At 43.3% G+C, this 18,474-nt stretch overlaps 1 protein-coding gene across 2 annotated transcripts; it reads left to right on the top strand.

The window, feature by feature from the left end:
- The first annotated feature begins 65 nt into the window (after positions 1-65).
- Positions 66-7,026, top strand: LOC123191199 (small glutamine-rich tetratricopeptide repeat-containing protein). 2 transcript variants are annotated; one of them, XM_044603991.1, is made up of 11 exons: positions 66-255; positions 2,100-2,359; positions 2,607-2,640; positions 2,833-2,969; positions 3,092-3,158; positions 3,391-3,490; positions 4,417-4,580; positions 5,090-5,136; positions 5,253-5,297; positions 5,540-6,047; positions 6,636-7,026. In XM_044603991.1, exons 1-11 carry the CDS (start codon positions 180-182, stop codon positions 6,662-6,664), a joined length of 1,467 nt encoding a protein of 488 aa, XP_044459926.1. In that variant the 5' UTR covers positions 66-179; the 3' UTR covers positions 6,665-7,026. The 2 variants fall into 2 exon arrangements, with proteins under 2 accessions (XP_044459926.1, XP_044459928.1); XM_044603993.1 differs by having other exon boundaries at positions 2,842-2,969.
- The last annotated feature ends 11,448 nt before the right edge of the window (positions 7,027-18,474 follow it).

Raw genomic sequence — 18,474 nt, forward strand, 5'->3', positions numbered from 1 at the left:
CTGCGCCGTCCTCGGCCCAGCTCCCGAATCTAACTGCCTTCCCGTCCCCGTCTCCCCGTCAGCCATCTGACTTCTCCGCTCAAAAAAAAAAAATCTGACTTCTCCGCTCCACTGCGCGCGTCCGTCGCCATCGCCCGCCGCCTCCGCCGCCGCCCGCTCCGGCCCGACCCGGCGGGGGAATGGGGAACATGACCCGGTCGGACTCCCCCGTCTCGCGCCGCATCGTCCTCTCCTTCCTCGACTTCCTCAACTCCGGTCAGCACCGCCACCGCCCCCCCTCCCCCCTCCCGGACCCGGTTCCCCGCCCCCCTCTACCTTTGCCCGCCGCTGCCGGAGCTCGCGCCGTCGTTTCGATTAGCTCCCCGCGCTGGTAGATTGATGCGTGGCTTGCTTCCTGAGCGGGAGGGAATCGGATCGCCTGCGCCGGCCAGGCCAAGCGATTCTGATATGCTAGGGTTCAGGTAGCCACGCCGACTAGGTAGCCTGGCTCGATTTCGGATCCCGCGACCTTTGTCAGGCAGTTTAACTGACTAGAATTCACGATGTTGGAATTGGGCTCTGTTTGGTGTGATACCGCTGGTATTCATGCGTATGGCCAGATTGCATTGCTCAAAGTGGCAATTATAGGTTTCTTTAGGAAGCGGAGGCTTGCCGAGGGGACGCTGGCTGGTTAGACGGTTCATGTGCACATGCCACTTGTTAATCTCCGTCTATTTGCCTTATCGGGCACGTGGTACCGTGTTATGAGGCCATACCATGGATCTGGCTGAAAATGGAATCTGCGGTCACGGTCCTCGTGATACATTTACTTGTCACTTGTGCAGGCTAGCGATGTCATTGTGTCGTGTTGCTCTGTGCCTTTTCGCATTTGTGGCTTTCAATCGGTGAAAAGGGATATGGATCTTAAATGGTGGTTATGGGTGAGCAAATACGAGTTAGAAAATCGAGCCACAACCCGCTGACTTGCAGAAAGCCTTTCATGGTCAACAATTGTCGCAAGGTCATACTATGCTTGGCAAACCGCCTAAAATCTGGATTCGTGGAGCCCTAATGGGGGTATGGCCTTATACTTTGAAAATTTAAGGGGGTTATTGATCTTATGCCGACTTGCCAAACATGAAACTAATAGAAGTTTATCATATTCACAGGGTATAGGATTAGTTTTAACACGTTTATATATAGCTGGTGCGATAGATGGTGGATGCATCGTATACAACTGCGTACCTCTTTTTTTCTCATTAAAAATATATGGTGTTAAAATCATTACTGCAATCAGTATGTATTTCTTGTTTCTTTTTTCTGTCTCTAGACGAAAAAGTCAGATTTCATTAAAATCGCATGGAATTTGGCAAAAGCTACCAGCTAGATTTGTTGGCTTCTTGCTACAGTTGTAATTAGAAGAGGCGCAAACTCTCGTATAGCGTAACGGTTGGCTCCCGAGTGAAGGAGCTGCCAGCCAGGGCTCGAACCCAGGTGGCTCCAATGATTTGTGGAACCAAAAAAAAGGCCCCTCGCTGGCTCCCTGTTAGTTGCTGTTGCGCTGGCCTGTTCCTGGGAGCGGGTGACGGTGGGGACGGGCCCTACGGGTCGTTGACAGGGTTTGGGCCCTTTTCTCCTTCGGTTTAACTTAGAGTTCTAGGTGCAATACCGTGGGGCTTCAACAGTTCGCTGATGCTTTGTCTAATTGGCTGAGATATTGAGTTTATTTAGGATGAATAAAGGCATTCTTGTGCACTTTTTGTTCTTCTAGCGTTCTTATTTTGGTTGCTGGTTTCAGTTTTAGGTTTTGGTTATTTTAGTTTCCAGATTGTGTAGGCTTCTTATGACAATGAAGCCTTGCAGTCTGTTACAATAGTAAATTTGTTTTATCTATTAATATGTTTCAGCAGGGAACTCCCTTACTGTTTTCCGAGAAAAAAGTGAACAAACCACCAGCTGATTTTTTTTTAATCAGAAGAGGCAAATTTGTTGATAACATAACTTGCACACAGAGAAAGAAAAGGGTCATAGCTGAGGCACATTACTACTCTATGTTTTCCTTTTATATATGTTTATTTACCATCGATCCTTGTGACATTGGAAGCATATATGGAATGCAGTTGAGTTAGCTCCTGGGGCTGACCCTGAAGCTCTTGAAGTCGCTAAGGATTGCCTGGAGTCCCTTTTTAGCATCAACTCATCATCAACTAGCGAGAGGATACAGCCAGGACTTCTACTTGAACTCTTTACTTCTCTGCAAGCTAATGAACAAGATAGGGCAAGACCAGATCCCGTGTCACGATCAGTGTCAAACAAACCTTCCTGCAGTGCAAGTACTCCCAGTATCCAAGAAGAGTCAAATAAATGTACAACATCAAATGTATGTCCCCTCTCATTTGTCACACGATTTTCATGTTATATGATATATATATATATATCTCCCATCATCACCTATCCTTTTCATATTAATACATATCAATGCATGCCTTTTTCTTCAATTGGCATGCCATTGCGCATCAATTAGATATATTCATTATGCTTTATTTGCTCAGTTTTTACTATTTTCTTCCGGAAATACCCTTCATAAGATATGAGCTTTTGATATATTCTCTGCATCTTCTCATCAGAGTGAAGGCCAAGCGGAAGAAACCTTTGACCTAGGTATGACTATGGCTTAAACTGTAGACCATCCATAACAAGTTGTCCATACATTGTCGGAAACTTTCAAGTTTTTGTAAATCTTTGCTGCCATTGTGCTACTTGATTCCATTTGTAGGGTCTCGGGGTCATTATCTCCTAATGAGGGATGTAGAAAGAATGAGTTTGTCTCAGGGCATTTAATTTTTTTGTCAGATCATGCAGGAGATGAGCTGTTTGCAAAATTCTTTGCCGCGCTTGATGAAATAAATTTCTTCAAGACATCACCAGCTGGTGCTGAGGATCCTGATCAACTTTCAAAAGCATCACAATTCTTCGATGATGCATTACTGGTATGATGTGTTGTTTTTGTTATTTGCTTGTCTAGCATCTTCAGGCCTAAGGGAAGACTATTACTTTTCCACTTCATTATTTACATTGTGTTAGTGATAAAGTATAGTTTATCTCTGTTTAGGAGGTGCGCAAGTCGGGAAGAAAAGTGGCAAGCTTAGTAGACCTTGCAGAATTCTTTAAATCAAAAGGTACTTAGCTAGAATCCTTGGTTGTTTCATATGTAAGTTTTGGTGTCACAATCTTTTTTGTCCGTTCATTAGTTTGTGGAGCAAATTTACAGCATAGGCGCATAGCATGACTTAGAAATCTTTATTTTTTCTTTTGTCATAAAGAGCTTTGCAGTTCAGGCCTTCTATGTGCATTATGTTATTTCTGCGGATGTGCAGAGTTTTAGTAGCTAACTCCATATTTGTTCATCAGGCAATGACTTCATGAGATCAAAACAACACCTAAAAGCTGTAGAGCTGTACACCGGTGCCATTGCATTGAGCCGAAAAAATGCCATTTACTATTGTAACAGGTATGCATTAATTTACTGGAATTTCGGATGACTGTTTTAGTAAACGCGTAGCTCATGAATGTGTAATTGCAGCTTGTTGGATCTAATTGTGAAATCTCGTACCAAGTTGAACTTCGCCGAGTAATTTCAGAGATGATGATCAGAATGGGTGGAACTTTAAAAGTGGATCTTTCATTAGTAACGTGTAATGGAATTTTTGAATGGCTTAATTAGTCAAGTATCTAATAGTGCTTCTTTATAAGCATCAACTCTGCCTGTCAGCATAAACTAGTTTAAATGCATATTGCTACATTGCCCCCAAATTCCTGCTCCTGCACTCTTATTCCTACTGCTTATATAGCCTGCGATGTGGTGATGAGTCTCTTATTGATTCCTAATCTTGGCTGCTGGTACTACATTCCACTTGATGACCTGAACCAAACACACCCTAAGAGTTCTGAAAACCACTTCAAACCAAGCTACAGCTGGTTACAAACTTTACATCTCTTGGGCTGTTTCACCAGAAAACTCCTGGAAATCTGATATTAGAGATTATAGAGTGCTTAGGAAAACAAGCTTGGCACTTCAGAATTCATGAAATGGAATGAATGATCTCCCTTAGATACTGGCTGATTTCTTATGCCAGCAGGGGTAAAGCTAGCATAAATCATTTATGGTGTGAAATGATTACCAACGATTTTGTACTACTATTCTGTAGTGACAAAGTACTGTTACACATGTGCAGTGACCCCGGTCTATTTAGAAGAATGAACACTGGCCATTTTTTCCCTGGCTTCGTCTCTGGTTGCCAGAGTGAACTTTATGCTAATTCTTGTTCCGGTAGCGGTGTTATGAACCCTTATAACAAGTACTCTTGATTGCTGTTCACAAGATCATTTATTCTATTCATGCTTTCATGTAACATGAAAAGTACATGCTTCTTTCAGGGCTGCTGCATATACGCTTCTTAATATGTGCAATGAAGCTGTTGAGGACTGCCTGAAGTCAATTGAAATTGATCCGAACTACAGCAAAGCATATAGCCGACTTGGATCTGCTTATTTTGCAATGGGGAATTTTCATGATGCTTTACACAAGGGATACTTGAAAGGTGGGCAGAGTAGAAACTTTTAGTTGATTTTGTTGAAATAGTGATGTATAATGCTACGTATTACATTATGAGATGCATATGGAAGTCCTTATTGGTACAGTTGTGTATTAAGTGTTAACTAGTTCTTTTGGTAAGAATTGTTTATTTGAATTTTGGGCTCAAACATTGAGCCTTCTCCTAACTTTTAACTTCACTAGTATCCAACCTAACCTAAGTACAGTATTTTTTTTGTATTTTATGTAGATCATTCTCTTATGACCTGTTGTCCCACAACCTACTAGATTGATGTGACTCTAATTTTATACATTTATAGTGTTACCATACAACCAATCAAGTCGAACAGATATTTACTTTTCGTGCCATGTTATCTGATGGTGGCTTGCATTCAGTACTGTGTAAACTCTGGTTTATTTATTGGGTATATTCTCTTCACATTCCAGTGACAGTGATTGTAATATTTAGCTGTAATAATTGTTTTCATCTTGTGCTCAACTCTGTTCTTCCTGCAGCCTCTGAACTTGAGCCTGGCAATGAAAATGTTCGACTGAATATTGAGGTAGACTTGTGTTCTTCTCTTCTCTTTTCCAGCAGGGATCTGGATAGAGTTTGTTTTCCTTTTGTTAGCACTAATCACTATTGAACTTTTATTTTCCTCTGCATCGAAAACTTTAGGCCACCAAAAGGAAGCTGGCTGAACAGCAAACTGCACCAGGACAGGTACTGTAATCAGAAATCTACATGTGCTTTTTGAAATGAACTATGAAATATATCCCATTGGCTTAACAAATCAGGACCGTTGTTTTTCTTATAACAATGTGCACGATCAGGGCTCCTACTTGGAACCTCCATGATATGTTAATATGTATAGAATGTTGATATTGTTTGGCTACGTGTGTATGATTTAATTTCTTCACTTGGACTTCTCAAAATCACCGAGTAATCCATCTCCTTGTTTGTAGAACACACATGGACCTCATTCATGGTTTGGTGGCCAGGCGAGCAGTGGTGCTCCTTTCACAGTATTCCCTCCTGGAAGTGCTCCACCTCCTCCTGAATTCTTCAATATGATGAACCGTGGGTCTGGTAATGGGCAACAGCCACCTCCGCACTCCGTAAATATAAATCTGAACGACTTCTTTGGTCATGCAAGCGTCAATGGGAATGCCCAAGGACCACCGTCCGGGAATCCAGGCACCCATACCCCATCAGCTCCTTTCCCAGCCAGCGCTGGAGTCCCTCCAGCTTTTCCCTTCATGGGCTCAGGCACCGAAGCAAACCATGCACAGCAGGCTTCAGGCGGACATGGAGGAGGGCACAGTGAACCAGGTGCCCAGACAGACGCTGGCATCCACATAAATATTGGGGAGAGCATGGTGAGCCCAGAGCAGGCTGCTGAGGCTCTGAGAGCTGTGATGCAGATGTTTGGACCGCAGATGGGCCCCAATGAAGGCGGTGGTGCGCCTAGAGGTTCGTCGACTCTCTCTTTAAAGACTTTACAAGGGCCTTTCTTTTTTTTCTCGCTGAATTTCACACCTCGGTTCATACCTGAAACACAAGAGGGGGCTAACGTGCTTTGCTTTTTTTCCCTTAAAACACAAGTACTGCTATGATTGTTTCGCTTGTGACATCATTAAAATCCGCTTAAAGAAAAACAAATTGGTAGTATTTATTCGGTAATGCGTGGATATAATCAGAGGATAGTAGAAGATTGTTTCGTCCTGGGTCTGTTGTTGCATCCATGTGTCCTTTTTACGTAGTGATGATTATCCGGTGTAGGAATTCTTGTACAATGGTGCAAATTGCTTGTAAAACCGAAGCGGTTGGTTTTTTCATAAGCGCCACCGGTCCTTATTTGCATAGCGCAGCCGAGTACTTACTAAGCACCTCTTGTCTGCTATAGAAACCAGCAGCGGTGCTTAACCGAAAACAGGACGGGTATTATTTTTACAAGCAAGCACCCCTCTAAGCAATCCCCTTGCATGAATAGTTACATGCGGGAATGGGAAGGCTGAGGCACTGACTGCTGTACTTTGCTGTGTTTAATTGTGCATGCAGGGCCACCACCACCACCTGGTTCAATCTGATGTGATGTGATGTGATGTGAGAAGTGAAGCCAAAAGGAGTGGAGTGTAATGTTGTTGGTTGTTGTTCATAGTCAGACATGCTGTGTGTTGCCGTGGTTAGCTGCTCATCAACAAGATGTTGTTGTCCTCCTGGTAAATGTTTTGGCTGTTTAGGTGGGTATACATGGTCATGGACCTGCAGTTGTATCCTGCTGCCATAACCCTCTCTGTCTGCATATGCATATGTGAGAGTCAACAGTCCATGTACCTGCAGAAGATTTCCTAGCTGTCAGTCGCGTTGAATTCTATTCTTTACCATCGTCGTAAATGAAGTTTTGGCACCGACAGAAGTTACCTGATGATGAAATATGTGGTTCGGTCGTGAGATGTGTGTCTGCTTTGGAGATTATTATTATTGTTGTTGTTGTGTGGTATCTGTGTAGGTAGGCACGTAGTAGTATCTGACTAGATAGATACGCTTTGGGTAGCAAGCAAGCACAGGCCTGCTCCAGGTGGTTGTCGTGGAAGAGGCCGCAGATGGCCGTCCAGGCCTCACGCTCACGGGCGACGAGGCCGCGGATGCCCTGCGAGATGATGGCGCGGAACCACTGGAGGACGAGGAGGTCGATGGCGCGCCACTCGGTGTCATCGTCGGCAACGACGTGGTGAGGACTCGCGCGTGCGTAGGCAACGACGTGGTCGAGGAGGCAGTAGCGGCGGAAGCAGACCTTCTAGGTGGAGTTGTTGTGGTCGAGGATGACGGGGACGAAGCCGCGGGCGTCGACGAGGGGTCGGTGCTCGCGGTCGCCATGGCGTGCGGCGAGGAATCCAAGTCCCGCACCGCACGCACGGTAACTCAGACTCAGAGAGAGTGCTCGCTGGCTCATATCAGTCGCTCTGTTATGAAGAAGATGAGTACTGGACTGGACTGGAGCGGAGTAGATGACAAGAGGAATGCATGTGAAGAAGCGACGGTTGGGTCGGCTGTGCAGAGTGCCGGTCGATCCTTCTTCTTTCCGTTTTTAGGCAAGGAAGGAAGGAGGAAGATGCAAATGCAAACTTTTTGGGCAGTCCATGATCCTCACGGCCCCGTCGTCTGTCTATCACATGCCCGCAACTTACGTTTTCTTTTCTCTGGGATGGGATGGGCATACGTTTGTACGTTTGTTTGGTCCGGCCGCGCGCTCCCTCGTGCATGTACTTCTTCTCCTACAAATTAAAAGGGATGAACCCTCTCTACCAACTAGCACTCGCCGTTTCATGAGCCATGCACCCCGTGCATAGTCTTGACAAAATACCTACCTTTTAACAGTTTTGCTAAGTCTCAGTTGATTGAGTCTTCGTTAAGTCTCGACCAATACTATATCCATGAGATCTTGCATTTAGATCAGTGTAAGATTTTCTTTTTAGTTTTTCTTTTTTTTCTCTTGCATGTTATGTCACTTGACTGAGACTTGGTTAAATCACAGTCGACTGAAACCTAGGCACATCCTTACAGTAAAGTCGGCCAGGATCCGGGTTTTCTTTAACTCTTACATAATACTCCCTCCGTTCCTTGATATAAGGTGTATAGATTTTTGAGAAAAAGTCTGAAATATAAGGTGTATTGCATTGCACCACTCATTTGGATAATTTTTGTAGGGATTTGATTACATTTCCTTATATCGGGCAAGCTCCTCTATTTCCTCGTGTCAATTAGTCAGGTGTAATCTCGCCCAAAACTTGTAAAATTTTCATTCCACGTGCGTTCTTTAATTTCTGTGCCAAAAACTATACACCCTATATCTAGGAACGGAGGGAGTATATGTTAACTTCTTTTGAACGCACAATTAAACACTGCTGCAATTGAAGGAAATATGCCCTAGAGGCAATAATAAAGTTATTATTTATTTCCTTATATCATGATAAATGTTTATTATTCATGCTAAAATTGTATTAACCGGAAACATAATACATGTGTGAATACATAGACAAACTTAGTGTCACTATTATGCCTCTACTAGACTAGCTCGTTAATCAAAGATGGTTAAGTTTCCTAACCATGAACAAAGAGTTGTTATTTGATTAACAAGGTCACATCATTGGTTGAATGATCTGATTGACATGACCCATTCCATTAGCTTAGCACCCGATCGTTTAGTATGTTGCTATTGCTTTCTTCATAACTTATACATGTTCCTATGACTATGAGATTATGCAACTCCTGTTTGCCGGAGGAACACTTTGGGTACTACCAAACGTCACAACGTAACTGGGTGATTATAAAGTAGTACTACAGGTGTCTCCAAAGGTAGATGTTGGGTTGGCGTATTTCGAGATTAGGATTTGTCACTCCGATTGTCGGAGAGGTATCTCTGGGCCCTCTCGGTAATGCACATCACATAAGCCTTGCAAGCACTGCAACTAATATGTTAGTTGTGGGATGATGTATTACGGAACGAGTAAAGAGACTTTCCGGTAACGAGATTGAACTAGGTATTGGATACCGACGATCGAATCTCGGGCAAGTAACATACCGATGACAAAAAGGGAACAACGTATGTTGTTATGCGGTCTGACTGATAAAAGATCTTCGTAGAATATATAGGAGCCAATATGGGCATCCAGGTCCCGCTATTGGTTATTGACCGGAGACGTGTCTCGGTCATGTCTACATTGTTCTCGAACCGTAGGGTCCGCACGCTTAAGGTTTCGATGACAGTTATATTATGAGTTTATGAGTTTTTATGTACCGAAGGAGTTCAGAGTCCCGGATGAGATCGGGGACATGACGAGGAGTCTCGAAATGGTCAAAACGTAAAGATCGATATATTGGATGACTATATTCGGACATCGGAAAGGTTCCGAGTGATTCGGGTATTTTTCGGAGTACCGGGTAGTTACGGGAGAAGTAATGGGCCTTGATGGGCTTTAGTGGGAAGAGGAAAAAGGCTGCTGCGCCCCCCTCCCCTCTAGTCCGAATTGGACTAGGGAAAAGGGGGCCGGCCACCTTTCCTACTCCTCCACTTCCTTCTCCCTTCCTCCCCTCTTGGTGGACTCCTACTAGGACTTGGAGTCCTAGTAGGACTCCACACCTGGCGCGCCTCTCCTATGGCCGGCCTCCTCCCCCTTGCTCCTTTATATACGGGGGCAGGGGGCATCTCTAGACACACAAGTTGATCCACGTGATCGTTCCTTAGCCGTGTGCGGTGCCCCCTGCCATCATATTCCACCTCGATCATATCGTTGTAGTGCTTAGGCGAAGCCCTGCATCGGTAGAACATCAAGATCGTCATCACGCCGTCGTGCTGACGGAACTCCTCCCCGAAGCTTTGCTGGATCGGAGCCCGGGGATCGTCATCGAGCTGTACGCGTGCTAAGAACTCGGAGGTGCCGGAGTAACAGTGCTTGGATCGGTCGGATCGGGAAGAAGACGTACGACTACTTCCTCTATGTTATGTCAACGCTTCCGTTGTGATCTACAAGGGTACGTAGATCAGACTCTCCCCCTCGTTGCTATGCATCACCATGATCTTGCGTGGCGTAGGAAATTTTTGAAATTACTACGTTCCCCAACAGTGGTATCAGAGCCAGGTTTTATGGTTTGATGTTGTATGCACGAGTAGAACACAAGTGAGTTGTGGGCGATATAAGTCATACTGCCTACCAACATGTCATACTTTGGTTCGGCGGTATTGTTGGATGAAGCAGCCCGGACCGACATTACGCGTACGCTTACGCGAGACCGGTTCTCCCGACGTGCTTTGCACATAGGTGGCTTGCGGGTGACAGTTTCTCCAACTTTAGTTGAACCGAGTGTGGCTACGCCCGGTCCTTGCGAAGGTTAAAACGGAGTCTATTTGACAAACTATCGTTGTGGTTTTGATGCGTAGGTAAGATTGGTTCTTGCTTAAGCCCGTAGCAGCCACGTAAAACTTGCAACAACAAAGTAGAGGACGTCTAACTTGTTTTTGCAGGGCATGTTGTGATGTGATATGGTCAAAACGTGATGAGATATAAGTTGTTGTATGAGATGATCATGTTTTGTTGAAGTTATCGGCAACTGGCAAAAGCCTTATGGTTGTCTCTTTATTGCATAAGATGCAAGCGCCAAATAATTGATTTACTTTATCGCTATGCGATAGCAATAGTTGCAAGAGCAATAGTTGGCGAGACGACCATGTGACGACATATTGATATAGATCAAGATGATGGAGATCATGGTGTCATGCCGGTGATGATGGAAATCATGACGATGCTTTGGAGATGGAGATCAAAGGCACAAGATGATGATGGCCATATCATGTCACATATTTTGATTGCATGTGATGTTTATCTTTTATGCATCTTATCTTGCTTTGATTGACGGTAGCATTATAAGATGATCTCTCACTAAATTATCAAGAAGTGTTCTCCCTGAGTATGCACCGTTGCCAAAGTTCGTCGTGCCCAGACACCACGTGATGATCGGGTGTGATAAGCTCTACGTCCATCTACAACGGGTGCAAGCCAGTTTTGCACACGCAGAATACTCAGGTTAAACTTGACGAGCCTAGCATATGCAGATATGGCCTCGGAACACAGAGACCGAAAGGTCGAGCGTGAATCATATAGTAGATATGATCAACATAAACGATGTTCACCATTGAAAACTACTCCATCTCACGTGATGATCGGTTATGGTTTAGTTTATTTGGACCACGTGATCACTTAGAGGATTAGAGGGATGTCTATCTAAGTGGGAGTTCTTAAGTAATATGATTAAATTGAACTTAAATTTATCATGAACTTAGTCCTGGTAGTATTTTGCAAATTATGTTGTAGATCAATAGCTCGCGTTGTTGCTTCCCTGTGTTTATTTTTGATATGTTCCTAGAGAAAATTGTGTTGAAAGATGTTAGTAGCAATGATGCGGATTGGATCCGTGATCTGAGGTTTATCCTCATTGCTGCACAGAAGAATTATGTCCTTGATGCACCGCTAGGTGACAGACCTATTGCAGGAGCAGATGCAGACGTTATGAACGTTTGGCTAGCTCAATATGATGACTACTTGATAGTTTAGTGCACCATGCTTAATGGCTTAGAATCGGGACTTCAAAGACGTTTTGAACGTCATGGACCATATGAGATGTTCCAGGAGTTGAAGTTAATATTTCAAGCAAATACCCGAGTTGAGAGATATGAAGTCTCCAACAAGTTCTATAGCTAAAAGATGGAGGAGAATCGCTCAACTAGTGAGCATGTGCTCAGATTGTCTGGGTACTACAATCGCTTGAATCAAGTGGGAGTTAATCTTCCAGATAAGATAGTGATTGACAGAATTCTCTAGTCACCATGACCAAGTTAATAGAACTTCGTGATGAACTATAGTATGCAAGGGATGACGAAAACGACTCCCGAGCTTTTCATGATGATGAAATCGATGAAGGTAGAAATCAAGAAAAACATCAAGTGTTGATGGTAGACAAGACCACTAGTTTCAAGAAAAGGGCAGAGGGAAGAAGGGGAACTTCAAAAAGAACAGCAAGCAAGTTGCTGCTCAAGTGAAGAAGCCCAAGTCTGGACCTAAGCCTGAGACTGAGTGCTTCTACTGCAAAGGGACTGGTCACTGGAAGCACCCCAAGTGATTGGCGGATAAGAAGGATGGCAAAGTGAACATAAGTATATTTAATATACATGTTATTGATGTGTACTTTACTAGTGTTTATAGCAAACCCTCAGTATTTGATACTAGTTCAATTGCTAAGATTAGTAACTCGAAATGGGAGTTGCAGAATAAACAGAGACTAGTTAAGGGTGAAGTGACGATGTGTGTTGGAAGTGGTTCCAAGATTGATATGATCATCATCGCACACTCCCCATAATTTCGGGATTAGTGTTGAACCTAAATAAGTGTTATTTGGTGTTTGCGTTGAGCATGAATATGATTTGATCATGTTTATTGTAATACGGTTATTCATTTAAGTAAGAGAATAAACTGTTGTTCTGTTTACATGAATAAAACCTTATATGGTTACACACCCAATGAAAATAGTTCGTTGGATCTCGATCATAGTGATACACATAATCATAATATTGAAACCAAAAGATGCAAAGTTAATAATGATAGTGCAACTTATTTGTAGCACTGCCGTTTAAGTCATATTGGTGTAAAGCACATGAAGAAACTCCATGCTGATGGGCTTTTGGAATCACTTGATTATGAATCAGTTGATGCTTGCGAACCATGCCTCATGGGCAAGATGACTAAGACTCTGTTCTTCGGAAACATGGAGCGAGCAACAGATTTGTTGGAAATCATACATACTGATGTATGTGGTCCGATGAATATTGAGGCTCGTGACAGGTATCATTATTTTCTGATCTTCACAGATGATTTGAGCAGATGTGAGTATATCTACTTGATGAAACATAAGTCCGAAACATTTGAAAAGTTCAAAGAATTTCAGAGTGAAGTGAAAAATCATCGTAACAAGAAAAATAAAGTTTCTATGATCTGATCATAGAGAAGAGTATTTGAGTTACGAGTTTGGCCTTCAGTTAAAAACAATGTGAAATAGTTTCACTACTCACGCCACATGGAACACCATAGTGTAATGGTGTGTCCGAACGTCATAACCGTACTTTATTAGATATAGTGCGATCTATGATGTCTCTTACCGATCTACCACTATCGTTTTGGGGTTATGCATTAGAGATAGCTGCACTCACGTTAAATAGGGCACCATCTAAATCCGTTGAAACGACACCGTGTGAACTATGGTTTGGCAAGAAACCTAAGCTGTCGTTTCTTAAAGTTTGGAGTTGCGATGCTTATGTGAAAAAGTTTCATCTCGATAAGCTCAAACTCAAATCGGAGAAATATGTCTTCATAGGATACCCAAAGGAGACAGTTGGGTACACCTTCTATCACAGATCCGAAGGCAAGACATTCGTTGCTAAGAATGGATAATTTCTAGAGAAGGAGTTTCTCTCGAAAGAAGTGAGTGGGAGGAAAGTAGAAAACTTGATAAGGTAATTGTACCTGCTCCCTTATTGGAAAATAGTTCATCACAGAAATCTGTTCCTGTGACTACTACACCAATTAGTGAGGAAGCTAATGATGATGATCATGTAACTTCAGATCAAGTTACTACGGAATCTCGTAGGTAAACCAGAGTGAGAGCCGCACCAGAGTGGTACGGTAATCCTGTTCTGGAGGTCATGTTACTTGACCATGACGAACCTACGAACTATGAGGAAGCGATGATGAGCCCAAATTCCGAGAAATGGCTGGAGGCCATGAAATCTGAGATGGGATCCATGTATGAGAACAAAGTGTGGACTTTGGTTGACTTGCCCGATGATCAGCAAGACATAGAAAATAAATGGATCTTCAAGAGGAAGACGGACGCTGATACTAGTGTTACTATCTACAAAGCTAGAATTGTCGCAAAAGGTTTTCGACAAGTTCAAGGTGTTGACTACGATGAGAGTTTCTCACTCGTATCTATACTTAAGTCTGTCCGAATCATGTTAGCAATTGTCGCATTTTATGAAATCTGGCAAATGGATAAACAAAACTGCATTCCTTAGTGGATTTATTAAAGAAGAGTTGTATATGATGCAACCAGAAGGTTTTGTCAATCCTAAAGGTGCTAACAAAATATGCAAGCTCCAGCGATCCATCTATGGACTGGTGCAAGCATCTCGGAGTCGGAATATACGCTTTGATAAGTTGATCAAAGGATATAGTTTTATACAGACTTGCGGTGAAGCCTGTATTTACAAGAAAGTGAGTGGGAGCACTACAGCATTTCTGATAAGTATATGTGAATGACATATTGTTGATCGGAAATAATGTAGAATTATTCTGTAAAGCATAAAGGAGTGTTTGAAAGGAGTTTTTTCAAAGAAAGACCTCGGTGAAGCTGCTTACATATTGAGCTCCAAGATCTATAGAGATAGATCAAGACGCTTGATAAGTTTTTTTTCAATGAGTACATACCTTGACAAGATTTTGAAGTAGTTCAAAATGGAGCAATCAAAGAAAGAGTTCTTGCCTGTATTACAAGGTGTGAAGTTGAGTAAGACTCAAAGCCCGACCACGGCGGAAGATAGAAAGAGAATGAAAGTCATTTCCTATGCCTTGGCCATAGGTTCTATAAAGTATGTCATGCTGTATACCAGATCTATTGTATACCCTACACTGATTTGGCAAGGGAGTACAATAGTGATCTAGGAGTAGATCACTGGACAGCGGTCAGAATTATCCTTAGTGAAATAAGGATATGTTTCTCGATTATGGACGTGACAAAAGGTTCGTCGTAAAGGGTTACGCCGATGCAAGTTTTGACACTAATCTAGATGACTCTAAGTCTCGGTCTAGATACAAATTGAAAGTGGGAGCAATTAGCTAGAGTAGCTCCATGCAGAGCATTGTTGACATAGAAATATTTAAAATACATGTGGATCTGAATGTGGCAGACCCGTTGACTAAGATTCTCTCACAAGCAAAACATGATCACACCTTAGTACTCTTTGGGTGTTAATCACATAGCGATGTGAACTAGATTACTGAATCTAGTAAACCCTTTGGGTATTGGTCACATGGCGATGTGAACTATGGGTGTTAATCACATGATGATGTGAACTATCGATGTTAATCACATGGTGATGTGATCTAGATTATTGACTCTAGTGCAAGTGGGAGACTGAAGGAAATATGCCCTAGAGGCAATAATAAAGTTATTATTTATTTCCTTATATCATGATAAATGTTTATTATTCATGCTAAAATTGTATTAACCGGAAACATAATACATGTGTGAATACATAGACAAACTTAGTGTCACTAGTATGCCTCTACTAGACTAGCTCGTTAATCAAAGATGGTTAAGTTTCCTAACCATGAACAAAGAGTTGTTATTTGATTAACAAGGTCACATCATTGGTTGAATGATCTGATTGACATGACCCATTCCATTAGCTTAGCACCCGATCATTTAGTATGTTGCTATTGCTTTCTTCATAACTTATACATGTTCCTATGACTATGAGATTATGCAACTCCCGTTTGCCGGAGGAACACTTTGGGTACTACCAAACGTCACAACGTAACTGGGTGATTATAAAGGAGTACTACATGAAGGAAATATGCCCTAGAGGCAATAATAAAGTTATTATTTATTTCCTTATATCATGATAAATGTTTATTATTCATGCTAGAATTGTATTAACCGGAAACATAATACATGTGTGAATACATAGACAAACAGAGTGTCACTAGTATGCCTCTACTTGACTAGCTCGTTAATCAAAGATGGTTATGTTTCCTAACCATGGACAAAAGAGTTGTTATTTGATTAACGAGGTCACATCATTAGTTGAATGATCTGATTGACATGACCCATTCCATTAGCTTAGCACCCGATCGTTTAGTATGTTGCTATTGCTTTCTTCATGACTTATACATGTTCCTATGACTATGAGATTATGCAACTCCCGTTTGCCGGAGGAACACTTTGGGTGCTACCAAACGTCACAACGTAACTGGGTGATTATAAAGGAGCATTACAGGTGTCTCCAATGGTAGATGTTGGGTTGGCGTATTTCGAGATTAGGGTTTGTCACTCCGAGTGTCGGAGAGGTATCTCTGGGCCCTCTCGGTAATACACATCACATAAGCCTTGCAAGCATTATAACTAAGATGTTAGTTGTGAGATGATGTATTACGGAACAAGTAAAGAGACTTGCCAGTAACGAGATTGAACTAGGTATTGGATACCGACGATCGAATCTCGGGCAAGTAACATACCGATGACAAAGGGAACAACGTATGTTGTTATGCGGTATGACCGATAAAGATCTTCGTAGAATATGTAGGAGCCAATATGGGCATCCAAGTCCCGCTATTGGTTATTGACCAGAGACGTGTCTCGGTCATGTCTACATTGTTCTCGAACCGTAGGGTCCGCACGCTTAACGTTACGATGACAGTTATTATGAGTTTATGCATTTTGATGTACCAAAGGTTGTTCGGAGTCCCGGATGTGATCACGGACATGACGAGGAGTCTCGAAATGGTCGAGACGTAAAGATTGATATATTGGAAGCCTATGTTTGGACATCGGAAGTGTTCCGGGTGAAATCGAGATTTTACCGGATTACCGGGAGGGTTACCGGAACCCCCCGGGAGCCAAATGGGCCAACATGGGCCTTAGTGGAAAGGTGAGAGGGCAGCCCACATAGGGCTGCGCCTCCCCCCTCTCCCTAGTCCTATTAGGACTAGGAGAGGGGCCGGTCACCTCTCTCTTTCTCTTCCCCTTTGGGGAATCCTATTAGGAATAGGATTGGGGGGGGGGGAGAGTCCTACTCCCGGTAGGAGTAGGACTCCTCCTGCGCCTCCTAGCTTGGCCGGCCAGCCTTCCCCCCTTCATCCTTTATATACGGGGGCAGGGGGCACCTCTAGACACACAAGTTGATCCTTGAGATCGTTCCTTAGCCGTGTGCGGTGCCCCCTGCCACCAAATTCCACCTCGATCATACCGTTGTAGTGCTTAGGCGAAGCCCTGCGTCGGTAGTACATCAAGATCGTCACCACGCCGTCGTGCTGACGGAACTCTTCCTCGACGCTTTGCTGGATCGGAGCCCGAGGATCGTCATCGAGCTGAACGTGTGCTAACAACTCGGAGGTGCCGGAGTAACGGTGCTTGGATCGGTCGGATCAGGAAGACGTACGACTACTTCCTCTACGTTGTGTGATCGCTTCCGCAGTCGGTCCGCGTTGGTACGTAGACAACACTCTCCCCTCTTGTTGCTATGCATCACCATGATCTTGCGTGTGCTTAGGAAATTTTTTGAAATTACTACGTTCCCCAATAGTGGTATCAGAGCCTAGGTTTTATGGTTTGATGTTATTTGCACGAGTAGAACATAAGTGAGTTGTGGGCGATACAAGTCATACTGCCTACCAGCATGTCACACTTTGGTTCGGCGGTATTGTTGGACGAGACGACCCGGACCAACCTTACGCGTACGCTTACGCGAGACCAGTTCCCTCGACGTGCTTTGCACATAGATGGCTTGCGGGCGACTATCTCTCCAACTTTAGTTGAACCGAGTGTGGCTACGCCCGGTCCTTGAGAAGGTTAAAACGGAGTCTATTTGACAAACTATCGTTGTGGTTTTGATGCGTAGGTGAGATGAGTTCTTGCTTAAGCCCGTAGCAGCCACGTAAAACTTGCAACAACAAAGTAGAGGACGTCTAACTTGTTTTTGCAGGGCATGTTGTGATGTGATATGGTCAAGGCATGATGCTAATTTTATTGTATGAGATGATCATGTTTTGTAACCAAGTTATCGGCAACTGGCAGGAGCCATATGGTTGTCGCTTTATTGTATGCAATGCAATCGCGATGTAATGCTTTACTTTATTACTAAGCGGTAGTGATAGTCGTGGAAGCATAAGATTGGCGAGACGACAACGATGCTACGATGGAGATCAAGGTGTCACGCCGGTGACGATGGTGATCATGACCGTGCTTCGGAGATGGAGATCACAAGCACAAGATGATGATGGCCATATCATATCACTTATATTGATTGCATGTGGTGTTTATCTTTTATGCATCTTATCTTGCTTTGATTGACGGTAGCATTATAAGATGATCTCTCACTAAATTATCAAGAAGTGTTCTCCCTGAGTATGCACCGTTGCCAAAGTTTGTCGTGCCCAGACACCACATGATGATCGGGTGTGATAAGCTCTACGTCCATCTACAACGGGTGCAAGCCAGTTTTGCACACGCAGAATACTCAGGTTAAACTTGACGAGCCTAGCATATGCAGATATGGCCTCGGAACACAGAG

The sequence above is a fragment of the Triticum aestivum genome, chromosome 2A (genome assembly GCF_018294505.1).
Source record: "Triticum aestivum cultivar Chinese Spring chromosome 2A, IWGSC CS RefSeq v2.1, whole genome shotgun sequence".
Taxonomy (NCBI): Eukaryota; Viridiplantae; Streptophyta; class Magnoliopsida; order Poales; family Poaceae; genus Triticum; species Triticum aestivum.